The sequence below is a fragment of the Coenobita brevimanus genome, chromosome 75 (genome assembly GCF_032717465.1).
Source record: "Coenobita brevimanus isolate Jiangsu-jjx chromosome 75, ASM3271746v2, whole genome shotgun sequence".
Lineage (NCBI taxonomy): Eukaryota > Metazoa > Arthropoda > Malacostraca > Decapoda > Coenobitidae > Coenobita > Coenobita brevimanus.
In genome coordinates this window covers 2582412-2595000 of record NC_137028.1, presented here as the reverse complement: position 1 = coordinate 2595000, position 12589 = coordinate 2582412, and the positions used below count along the sequence as shown (strand labels likewise).

Sequence of the window (12589 nt, the reverse complement as noted above, 5' to 3'; positions counted from 1 at the left end):
GCCAGGCTGAGGGGTGGGCAAAGGGAGGGTTGGGTGGGGAGTGGGGAGGGATGGTGGTGGGAAGGGGGTATGGAGAAGGATGAGGGAGGGAGAGGGACTGTAAAGAAATGAGAGAGGGAGAGGCGAGTTGATAAAGGATGAGAGACGGAGAGGGACCGGAATGGAATGAGGGAGGGAGAGGAGAGTTGATAAAGGATGGGGAAGGCAGAGGGAGATTCAGAAGGGATGGGTGATGGAATGGGACGCTGATATGAAATGGGGAGGGAGAAGAAGGTCAGGGAAGGGATTGGGGAGGGAGGACAGAAGGAATAGGAGATAGAGAGGCGGGACTGAAAGGAATAGGGAGGAAAAGGGGGATGGAAGGGATAGGGGAAAGAAAAAGGGAAAGTTAAAACAGAGATGAAGATGGGAAGGGCAAGGAGAAAGACCGGGGTTGCCTCTGGAGTCCCTATTTACGTGGATTAAGGAAGTTCCCTAGCACCTTTTCCTCTGTGATTTACTTTTGGATATGACTTGTTAATGCCGTTTTATATGTTACTGATGTAGGGTATGGTGATATTAGGGGGATTTATGTAACCCTGAAGAGGACAGCAAGGTGTAATCAACAACATAAATCGCAGGGAAAAAGGAGTTAGGGAGCCTCCTGAACCGACGTCTACGCCCTTAGTCTGGCACACCCGGAATGTTTCTCTTCATCAAAACTTGCCTCGTTTCCCTGGACGCAATTCTGAAACCGATGATGAGGATCTTGATGAAATGGAAGTCAGGCGATGAGTTACATGTAAAGACTGATCAGCGACTACGTGATGTCACAAAAATATTATTGGAGGATAAATGTCTGTCTATTTATTTATCTATCTATCTACCTAACCACCTACCTACCCAATTCACCGATCTATCTGTCTATCTATCATTCTATCTACCTACCTACCCAAGCACCTAACTATTTAATTCATCCATCAATCCATCCATCCATTCATCTATCTCTCTATCTATCTATCTATCTATCATTCTATCTACCTACCTACCTAAGCATCTACCCATCTAATCCATCCATCCATCTATCTACCTATCTATCTATTTATCTATATGGCATCACATAAGATCGTGTAAAGAACGGTGACACCAGTAAATAATATTACTCTTGTACTCTTGGCACAGTAGTGGAGGACAAAAATTACCCTCTTCTACTTGTTGTTTTCCTCTGCTAAGATTATTAATTCCACCAGAGAAATCCTGAAAAAAAAAAACCTAAGGGCATCCAGAACCTTTATACTATTAATCGATTTTATTTTCATTTTTTCGAAATCCTATAAAACAATTCTTTTAATCGAGTTATGTATATCCCCCACCTCTCTCTCTCTCTCTCTCTCTCTCTCTCTCTCTCTCTCTCTCTCTCTCTCTCTCTCTCTCTCTCTCTCTCTCTCGTGTTCCTGCAGTCCGTCATACATTTTCCCAATTCTCATATCAATTCCCGGAGTTTATCTATTAACGCTAAAGACACCTTGGAAATCAAACGCTTCTCTTCTTGGAAACTACCCAAATGAAAGCCACCTGCTCTTCCCACACCCTCATCTGCCTGGGTGCTGTCTTTTAAGTGTCATTCTCTGTTACTCTTCTATAGTTTCTCTGATCAAACCTCTTTACTGGTACTTTGCGACGATGATGATGGTGATGATGATATGATGATGATGATGATGATGATGATATGATGATGAAAACAATTACGACGACGATGAAGGCGAAGATGACGATAACAATAATGATGATGAAGGCAACAACGACGATAATAATAATAATAATAATAATAATAATAATGATAATAATAAAAGTAACTAAAAATAATAATCGTCACAATAAGGCCAAAGGAAATCAAAACCATGCCTCCTCTCATCGCCCTCAGCCGGGTTCGTCAAGTGTTTGGTGTTTTTCTCCGCCCTCCGCAACTTCTCCAATTGACCCTTTCCACTCTCCTTGGTCAAATCTCTCAACACGTCAATTTTCTCAGCGGCAGCCAAGTCTTCCGTGCCCACTTAGCGGCCAAATGCGGGAAACTTGGCCATGTCTTTCCTCGCGCGTTCATGAGGACAGGAAGCTATAAAACGAGGTGGATTGAAAAGGGGGAAGGCTTTCTGTGTTTTGTGTCGATTTTTAAGCTCTGTGATCCGATGCCTTCTCTCTCTCTCTCTCTCTCTCTCTCTCTCTCTCTCTCTCTCTCTCTCTATCTATCTATCTATCTATCTATCTATCTATCTATCTATCTATCTCTCTAAGAACTGAGTATGTAAAGGTGAATGAACTTACCTGACGTTCACCAACACCTGTGATTAGATGTTATTAGCCTGCGTCCCATACTACAAAGTGTGGCCAACAAGGGTGTAATAAAGCCAGACATTTTCTACTATCACCACATAGTTGGGAATCTTATCGTACAAAATTGGGGGTCTGGCCACGGATTAGTGCACTCAGTTTTAATAATTCGGCAAAAAGTATACATAACGTGACAGAGTACGAGATTCGAGGAGGAGGAGGAGGAGGAGGAGGAGGAGGAGGAGGAGGAGGAGGAGGAGGAAGAGGAAGAGGAGGAGGAGGAAGAGGAAGAGGAAGAGGAGGAAGAGGAAGAAGAAGAGGAAGAGGAGGAGGAGGAGGCAACTTTAAAAGAAGAGACCAAGAGGAGATGAAAATAAAGGAAAATGGAAGCAGAGGGAAACAGTGCAATGACATAGCAAGAGACGATCTGTGACATGAATTATAAGTAAGGAGGAGATAAGGAGGACCGAGGTTAAGGGGGAAGAGACAGGAAGGCTGGCAGAAAAGGAAATGAATTGCGCTGGAAGAAATGAAGAGAACGTAATGAAGGTTGACAGTACGAAATGACGAGCGTGGTTGGGAGAAAGCGAGATGAACACTGCAGGGGGAAATGAAAAGAGAATGGTAATGAAAAGAGTATCAAATGGCGAGGAAGGCCGGCATAAAAGGAGATGAACACAGGAGGAGGAAACGAACAGAAGGTGAGGAAGGGAGAAATTGATGGGAGACAAGAGGAAGGGAATGTAGTCGTTAAAAAGGGAGAGAACGATGCGAAGACTGTGGCAGAAAGAAATGTAAAAAAAAGGGGGAATGTAAATGCTCTATCCTACTAAGTGCTGGAATGAATAGGCGTGAGGAAGAGGACAAAAGAAAACACCTAAAGCAAAGGAACAGAGAAGAAAGGAGAAATAACCTGAGAAAAAGATTATTATACTGAGGGGGCAGAATAGAAAAATTTAGTGAAAGGAGAAAATTTTACCGTCCTGACAACCTAAGCGACGATCTTAAAATGGAAGAGAGAGCGAGTGTGGGAGTTAAAAGAGGGAGAAAGTGAAGGGAAAGAGATCGGTAGGATAAATGAAAATAAGGAGGCTACAGAACAGAGAGTGTGATGGGAAGAAGAAGAGGTGGGAGAGGAGGGGAGAGGGGAAGAAAGGGTGAAAGAGAAGACGTGGGAGGAGAAGGGAGGAGGGAAGGGGAAGGTGGACGGCAGAAGGGAGGTTAAGGGAAGGTGGAGGGGAAGAGTATAGAGAGAAGGGGAGGGAATATGGGAATGTGGGGAGGTGAGCAGGAAGGAGAAGGAAGAAAGAAGCTGAAAAATGGTGGGTGAGACAAGGAAAGGAGGATATGAAAGTAGGAGATGTGGAAGGAAGAAAGAAGGCGAGAGGAAAGGAGGAAAAGTGAGTGGAGGGAAGGAAAGGTGGAGCTGTACAAGGAAATGGAGGGAAACTGAGGTGAAAATATGTGTCGGGAGGAATAAAGGAGGGAACCCTAGGACTGAAATTACAAGGGACGGGAGGAGCACAGAGGTTGTCCAAATGAGAATGTATTGTGCTGGCAGAAGGCACGAAGGGGTTGGCAGAGGGGATGAAGGGTTGGCAGCGATGAACAGGGGCTGACATAGGAGAGTAGGGGCTGGAGGAGGCGAACAGGGGTTGGCATTGGCGACAAGGGTTTAGTTAAGGGGATTAAGTGTTGGCAGAGGGGATTTGAGGTTGGTAAAGGGATCCAGGTATTGGCTGAGGGGACTTGGACTTCGCAGAAGTGACTACGGGTTGGTAAAGGTGTCAGTGTGGATTTGGGGCTGGCAGAAGGGATTTGGGGTTGGCAGAGATGACATGGAGTTAGCAGAGGTCAATAGGTGTTGGCAAAGAAGACAAAACGGAGTAGGGGGTTGGTCGACGGGATTATGGGCAGCGGATAGGGTTGGCAAAGAGACCAAGAAGAGTCGAATAAATATTTACCCCACTGTAATTCAATGCTGGGAATTTGTTTGAAAATTTTCCTCCGTTTCCAGAAGTTTAGTGGCTCCATTCAGTATCCCGACGCAGTAAAGAGTAAAGTTAGCCCTCTCACGATCGTGGCAACTCTAGTATGCGATTACAGCGGTCAGACGATTTTATTCGGCTATAAGTAAAGCATAGGGGCCACAAAGTTATCATCACCAATAACCCTTCCCTGGACTGAGATAACTAAAGAAATCTGTGACAGCTAACGTATACGACATAATTTAGCTTAGAGCGAATCTTATACGGCTGAAAGAGTTAACCACTTTACTACGAAGGGTCTCTCTCATCGTGCAGAAAACCGTCTGACGGAAGATGTAATAGTAACACTAGTTGTAGCCCCATTCGAAACCTGATCCCAATGGACTGCAGGCTGAAGTTGTCCTTCTCTGGCGGCCCACCATGAGGAATGATAAAATATTAAAAAATGAACTCACCTGCCTGACGTGTTTAAGGTGCATCCCTCAGCATTTTTGCTCCATTTTTGCGTCTCTTCCTGGCCCCAATGTTTCATCTCCTCTCCTCCATACAGCGGCCTCCTATCTCCACCATCTGCCATCAGGTCTCCCAGCTTTCAAACCTCTCGCCAGTCATATTTTCCCTCAACCTCCATCCTCGTCCACTGCTTTTACCTCTGCTGTCTTTTATTTCGGCGCCGTCTGTGTATCTCTCTGTCGGGGAGGATAAAGGATCATCTTATTCTCTTTAAATATTTTGAAATCCGATTTTAAATGCTACTGTTTCCAATTTTAAACATTATTCGGGTCAAAGGATCATACTCTTCCTCATAACTTTTATTTTTATTCTTTTCAACCCAATGAAGTACAGTATTTTAAATTGATATTTCTTTCTACACTGATCCCCCGTCCTCTCTCTCTCTCTCTCTCTCTCTCTCTCTCTCTCTCTCTCTATATATATATATATATATATATATATATATTGCTTCTGCTGTCTTTTATATCGGGTGTCGTTCATGAATATGTAAGAAAAAAAGGAATATATTACCTTCCTTAGATGTCAATATTGCTGACTGTACCTTTAATGACAAAAAAAAAAAGTCCTCTGCTTTCACCTCTGTCTTCTATCATGTGTGTTGTTCATGCGTCTCTCTCTCACGAAAAGGGGAACAAAGGAATATGTACTGACTCCAGTGTTATTAGTTCTTTCATTTATAACCATTTTGATCCGATGACGTACCTCCCCTCCCCCCTCACTCTCTCTCTCATCACCTCCCCATCATCCCCACCCACCTCTCCACCACACACTTCCTCACACTCCATCTCTTTATTCTTCCCAAGATCTTCGCACCTCCACCCCACACACACTCGGCTGAACCCTCTCTCATTCCCTCTTTGACGAGACACACAGCTTTATTTATTTCTCTCCTTGGAAAATGGGTGAGATGTGTGTGTGTGTGTGTGTGTGTGTGTGTGTGTGTGTGTGTGTGTGTGTGTGTGTGTGTGTGTGTGTGTGTGTGTGTGTGTGTGTGTGTGTGTGTGTGTGTGTGTGTGTGTGTGTGTGTGTGTGTGTGTGTGTGTGTGTGTGTGTGTGTTGACAGATAATACAATGCGCGAGAATCCAAGATCACTATATAAACATCTGTGTCACCCTGGTTATTTGCCTAGCTTATAATGCTATCTTTTCAGCACGTGTGTCTGTGTCCAAATGTTAATGTGCCTCTCACCTACACCCCGTTTCCATCACCATCACCACCACCACCACCTCCACCACCACCACCATCATCATCATCATCATCATCATCATACAAACCGACGTTCCAATAGCCTCTCATGGTATGGAGAATCCACTATTTCTCGTTAGGGGAATAAAAACACAAAGCGTATAATAAGAAATACACTTTAAAACAAATCACCCAAGCAAAGTGGTTAATCAGTCTTTACACAAGCTGACAATTCCCCCTCCTCTTCCCCAGCGGCTGACAGCGTGGAATCCTGCTGACTCCGATGCCCTTGTTGTCTGATGTTGTAAACTTCATGTGGCTGTCACACTGAAATGCACTGCCCACTCCCTCCGTGCTTGTTATTATCACCACCAGAAATTATGGAACTATTTTATTCCTTCAATCCCCTGACTGATTCTTGCATCTTTCTTTCACTGAAGCAAAACGTTTCCCAGATTAAAAATGTACCTGTCTTACTACTCGTCAAAACATCTTTTATGTGCATATCGTAGCTGCATCTTTCACCCACTGTACCAAGACGTTACCTGAATATAAAGGGACTTGTCTTACTACTGCTTCTCGTCAAGTCATCGTTCATATCCACATCATACCTGTATCTTTCTTTCATTACATCAAGACGTTACTCAAATATAAATGGAACTCTTTTAGTCTCTCGTCAAATCGTCTTTCCTATGCACAACTCATCCCATCTTTCCCTCCTCATCTAAGATTCTCGTCCGCGTCTCTCCCCATCTTCCTCCTCTTCCTCCTCGCCGCCTCTTCTTCCCTCCACCCAGTTCTTCTTCCCCAGTTATATAACTTCTTCCGCCTCACGTCCACCCACTTTTCCGGTGTGTAAACTCTGGCCTCTCTCCCTGCCTCTTACGCCCTCACACTCCTCACTCCCTCCACTTCACATCTCAAGAAGGATTTCTTTCAGATGGATTCAATCGTCTGGTGTTGGCCCACATTAAGTGGTGAGTTTTTCCGGATTAAGTGGTGTGTTAGTCCGGATTAAATGGTGTATTAGTCCGGATTAAGTGGTGTGTTAGTCCAGATTAAGTGGTGCTTTAGCCAGGATTAAGTGGTGTGTTAGCCCGGATTAGGTGTTGTACTAGTCCGGATTAAGTGGTGTGTTAGTCCGGATTAAATGGTTAGTCCGGATTAAGTGGTGTATTAGCCCGGATTATGTGGTGTTTTAGCCCGGATTAAGTTGTGTGTTGGCCAGGATTAAGTGGTGTTTAAGCCAGGATTAAGTGGTGTTTTAACCCGGATTATGTGGTGTATTAGGCCGGATTATGTGGTGTATTAGCCCGGATTAAGTGGTGTTTTAGCCCGGATTAAGTGGTATTTTAGCCCGGATTAAGTGGTGTATTAGCCCGGATTAAGTGATGTTAGGCCGGATTAAGTGGTCTTTTAGCCCGGATTGTGATATTTTAGCCCGGATTAAGTGGTGTTAGCCCCGATTAAGTGATCTGCCTGCAAAGATTAAGTGTTGCGTTCCACCTGAATCACTAACTGCCTCTTAAGCCCCTACTTTTCCATCCTTCACAACGTAAGGGGGATTTGTCTCAGCTGGATAAAATCGTCTGGTGTCCGGCCGAATTAAATCTAGGTCACTCGGTATCTCATCTCCGGCTCAGCGTTCAGTATACCCCAATTCTACGTGGCCTTTTCCACTTAAAGGGCTTTCTCACAGCTGAATAAAATCGTCTGAAGCTAGTGTAAGTGTTATGGCAAAGTAGAGCAGCCAGGGACAGAATTTAACCCTCTGACCTGGGGATTTTTTTTTTTTTTCCGCCGCAGAACAAAATCGTCTGGCGTCAGCTCGAATCTAATGCCCCGGCGATCCCAGAGCAGCGAAAACGTTCACAAGTTTGCCCCCTTTTGGTTTTACGTTTTGTGTTACGGACGTAAGAACAGGAGGTGGGGGGAGTCAGGGAGGGGATGGGAAATACAAGTTATATGATTTTTTTTTATAGCATCTCTCTCTCTCTCTCTCTCTCTCTCTCTCACCCAGCCAACAGCAGGGATCTTGACGACGGAACCGAAGAAGATCTGAACTAATCTGAACTAATTTATTTCTCACTGCCATTAACTGTCGAAGTGGAAAACTGCACTCATAAAACCGCCATTGCGTTGACTCTGAAGATACAACTCTTCTAACCAGACCTGGCTACACCTGGGCCTTGAGGAGGGTCCAAGTCGGGCAATAACGGCTACATCCTCATAAAAAGCAGAATATCAGATTATGGACTAAATTCCTCCAGTACAATATTTAAGTCCTTCACTGCGATAGGTCCTTCCAAAAGCTGTAATAAATCGTCTGGTGTGGCAGGAATAAGCTAAATCCCAGTGAAAGGGTTACCTGAGACTTCCGCATTTTTCTCATCATCGCACACTCGTATCGATACTGAGGCAACTATGAAGCAACAAAATTTTCCTGGTAAAGTACTGCACCTTAATAAGTGCATGATGTTACCCGTTCCAGCGAGACGGCGCCGGAAAACTGGAGAAAACACCCCATTTTATGCAGATTACGTCTCTCGGCTGTTGTCTGTATAGTAATGGTCTACATAAGGCAATTTTAAGCCAACCACAACCAGGTCCCGTTGATCTACTGGTTACCCAAGTCGCTTCATTTCTTGCCTAGGGCAGATCATTAATAACGAATCCTGTCACATTAACCACTTAGGTGCAATTTGTCTTAATCTATACACGACTCTTACTTTCCTCAAAATTCAGCCCTCAATGACAAAAAAATAAATAAATAAATGAAATATAAAGGTGAGAGTATACTTAGAAATTCTGGGTAACTAGAGAAAAGTGTCACTCGGAAGAAAGCACACAACAGTATCTCCGGGTACAGGGGACCCAGAGGCACCGTGGACAAAATCTGCATAATAGAACCAGCTATGAAGGGAGCAACAAAAATTCTGATACGCGCACACTTCACCACCCTAAGCTGCAGGGTCTGGCTGTCCGTGCAAAACTTCATTCCCTTGACTCTCGTGGCTTGGTTATTCTTGATACCTCTACACGATTTTATTCAATGTAAAAAAAAAGAAAAAAAGAATAACTTGTGCTGGAAGGGCTTAAAGAAGGCTACATCTAACTCCCCCAGTTCAAAACGTCTATTTCGTGCAGAATAAAATCGCAAGGAGATACCCAGAATAAATTAAAATAGAAAAGAAACCGTTCAACTGATGCAAATAACGTAACTGACTGAAGAAGCAGATTTGTGTTTCCTGATGCATATCTTATTCTGTTACGGTCGCGCTTTCATGTACTTCATCTAAAGCCAATCGATTACACAGCTGAGGATGTCATAAAAACCTGAGTATTAACTGTCGGACAGAGCATGAACTGACAAAATCAGAGCAGTATTTTTGGCTAATTTACTGTGCAGGTTTTGTCACTGGTCGGGGGGCGAGGTGAATGCCGAAAAGAAAAAAAAAAAAAAAGAGCATTTTCGATGTTTCAGGAAGACCCCAAAGTGTTCCGTATAATGAATGTATTTCATATTTGCTTTAAATTTGGTCTGCCACGAACCCATACAACATATCATGATGCAGTTGATCCAGTGCTGGGTTATTGTAAGGTATGGGTGGGGGAAAAAAGTTGGCCTACTATTCCATTGCATCTACATCACAATTTGGGCATGTCCGTCACTTTCCTCCCTGACGCATGATATAAAAGAAAATAATCTATGGGCAGGGAAATATAACAAGCCTCTGTAAGTTCAGGAATGCTAGTGAGATGAAATATGACACCAACTTTTATCTCTGACGGTACAACTGAGATAAAACAGTTTGTAATGTTTGTAGTTGTAATTTTTATCTCCATTAGTTGCACAGTAGATGCAAAAATTGCAGTAGTTTCAGTCTCTCCTTTCTTTCTTTCTTTCTTTCTTTCCTTCTTCCGTCCTTCCTTCCTCCCTTTTATTCTTTAATGTTATTTATGTTCTATGAGTCCTACTTGTAGCACAGGCTTGATGATCTCTGATAGAAATAATGCTTGGATGTGATGAATATGAGAGGTTCGACTAATTCTGCCCCTGGATGGGATCATAGACAGAGATATATTTCGTCACGGTACATGGGCGACGGGCGGGAAGACTGGGCGGGAGAATTTATGTAGATGAACTGTGGTTGACACATGACCACTGATGTCGAAATTAATCACTATGTGGGATTAACGGGGCGGAGTCACGCGGCGCCTGAGTGCGCCAGACCATCGTGCACAACAAGCATAAACTAACATTTGCAAACTTAAACTGACCGAAGATCGTACCACAGTGGCACGAGAAAACGTAAATGGGTTGAAGGGTAATAGCCATGCGTCTCGTATCCAAAATTAAAGGTAAAAGTTGGAACAAACGGCATGACGAGCTCAGTCGCGGTGCTCATCTCGTGACTTAGGCCTCCAAACCTGTGGCAGGTTCTCCTGGGATACTGGGGGACTGCATCATCGAGATTATGACAGTTACCTCCCGTAGGTGTCATCATAGGTACTCATTTTATCGCACAACCCACAAAGGATGGATGGACACCAAAGTCGTGTCAAACTAGCTGCCCACCCCAGGATTTGGGCCCTGAGTTTATTGGACTAGCAGCACTACCCACTCAGCCACCGCGACCAATGACCTGGCAGCAGCAAAACAAAAATAGCGTAAAAGCAAGCAAGCCGGAGGTGAAATCAGAAGACCCAGTTATTGAAAGTTATGTTAGTGGAGTGCGGCAGGAGAGGAGGGGTGCAGCTGGAGAGGGTACAGCTGAGACGGTACAGCGGTGCTATCACGGAAACTAGCCATAACGCCAGAGACAGCCTTTCGTGACCCTAGCAGCCTCCCTGACACATCTAGCGGGTTTTATTATTTTTACTCATTATTATAATTAGTAGTAGTAGTAGTAAATCCCAGGCACGTCTGAATGTGAACCCTGTGGACTGCAGGCTAAAGTTGCCCTCCTGCAGTCCACTATCATCCTTTTGGGGGGCAAGGAAGGAGATGAGGGACGTTTGTATAGCCGGGCAGCAGAGCCGACTAGTTAAATCAGTGCCACCGCGAGAAGGCGTTCCTCTCCAGCACCTAGTTAGAATAAAATGGGTATAAAGGGTATGGCAAGGTAGGGGTGGCCAAGGGAGCCTCCTATAGCCCAGAAGACCCCAAGACCCCAAAAAGACTCGAATGGAAACCCCGATACCCTCACCCAGTCCAGTCACGTCCCCGCCCTGTGCTGCACCGCCGTCACTTTATTACGACCTCCACCTTTAAGCTGTATTTCATTTGACTTTATCATGACTATTTCAATTCATTATGACTATTCCCCTTTATCATAACTCCCTCTTTCACATTTTATATCATCTGAATTCATTATAACTACCAGGTGACTTTATTGTGACTTCTTCCTACACATTCCATCTGATTATTATAACTATTTTACTTTGCTCTGCTATGACTCGTCTGAAGGAAGCAAAATAAAATCGTCCTAAGACCAATAAAACCGTCTGTAGCTGGTAAGATTAATAAAAAATTATCTGGAGGCAGTAAAATTAAGAATAAAATGATAAAGCACGTCACAAGATAGACAGAATTTTAAAAGCAATAAAGTCCTGACGAATAAGACTCACTGCAGGAGAGAGAGAGAGAGAGAGAGAGAGAGAATGCCACACTCTGCAACTTCCTCACTATTTTTTTCGTCAACTGCGTGGAATGACCAGCGTTGGAGGGACAGAGGCGTTTGATCTAAGTCCTGCAACGCATCGATCAGCTTGCAAAACGTTCAATGTGGGTACGGGAGGGAAAAAAAAAGTAGTGTTTCTGTCTGCTTGTGTTGTTGCTTCCTCTCTCTCTCTCTCTCTCTCTCGCTCATCATCATCATCATCATCATCATCATCATCATCCCACCTAAAGATCGGAAATACTAAACACAAACCAACCTCACATTTCAGAGAGAACTCAACACTATGGGACAGTTTCCACCTAAGCATCTCACAGGACGAACTCTACGGTGCTCAGGATCCCACCGTCAACAGACTCCTCAAGTACATGACAACCCTGCCCATCTCACACGTCAGTAAGTCTCATGTCTCTCTGTAAATAAAAAGAATAAAAATAATGTTCTAATACAAAATCGGGCGTTATCAAGTCTCACATGCACCTTTAGATAAAAATAATACGGCTGCTCTAATTTACCTAACCAAACTACGTGTAATTCTCATATATATTTGTAAATAAAAAGTAATGTTGATCTACTATGTCATACTAATCAAAGCACACGTCAGAAAGTCTTCCATGCACCTGCAAATACTACTACTACTACTACTACTACTACTAATAATAATAATAATAATAAAAATATATGGTTCAAATCTGCCCATTACACATATCAACAGGTCGCACAAGAATCTGTCAATAATAATTAATCTAACCAACTCACACGTCCACTGCCTACTAACCAGGCTCCCTCACAGGTCAGACGGAGGGAGGGACGCAAATCAAGCTGACCATAGAGTTCGTGGATGGAGGAAGGGCACTCTTTAAGCCCATGAGGTGAGTGGAGAGGTATTGTGAGTAGGAAGGTAGTAGGTA

The 12589-nt window shown here is 43.8% G+C and overlaps 1 protein-coding gene across 1 annotated transcript in view; it reads left to right on the top strand.

Moving 5' to 3' along the window:
• Nucleotides 1-12589, top strand: part of LOC145407991 (extracellular serine/threonine protein CG31145-like) — a 67993-nt gene that overhangs the window by 28937 nt on the left and 26467 nt on the right. Inside the window, exons 2-3 of the mRNA XM_080278795.1 lie at nucleotides 11950-12074; nucleotides 12472-12550. Coding sequence (XP_080134921.1) covers nucleotides 11950-12074; nucleotides 12472-12550 — 204 coding nt within the window. The remainder of the gene's footprint in view (nucleotides 1-11949; nucleotides 12075-12471; nucleotides 12551-12589) is intronic.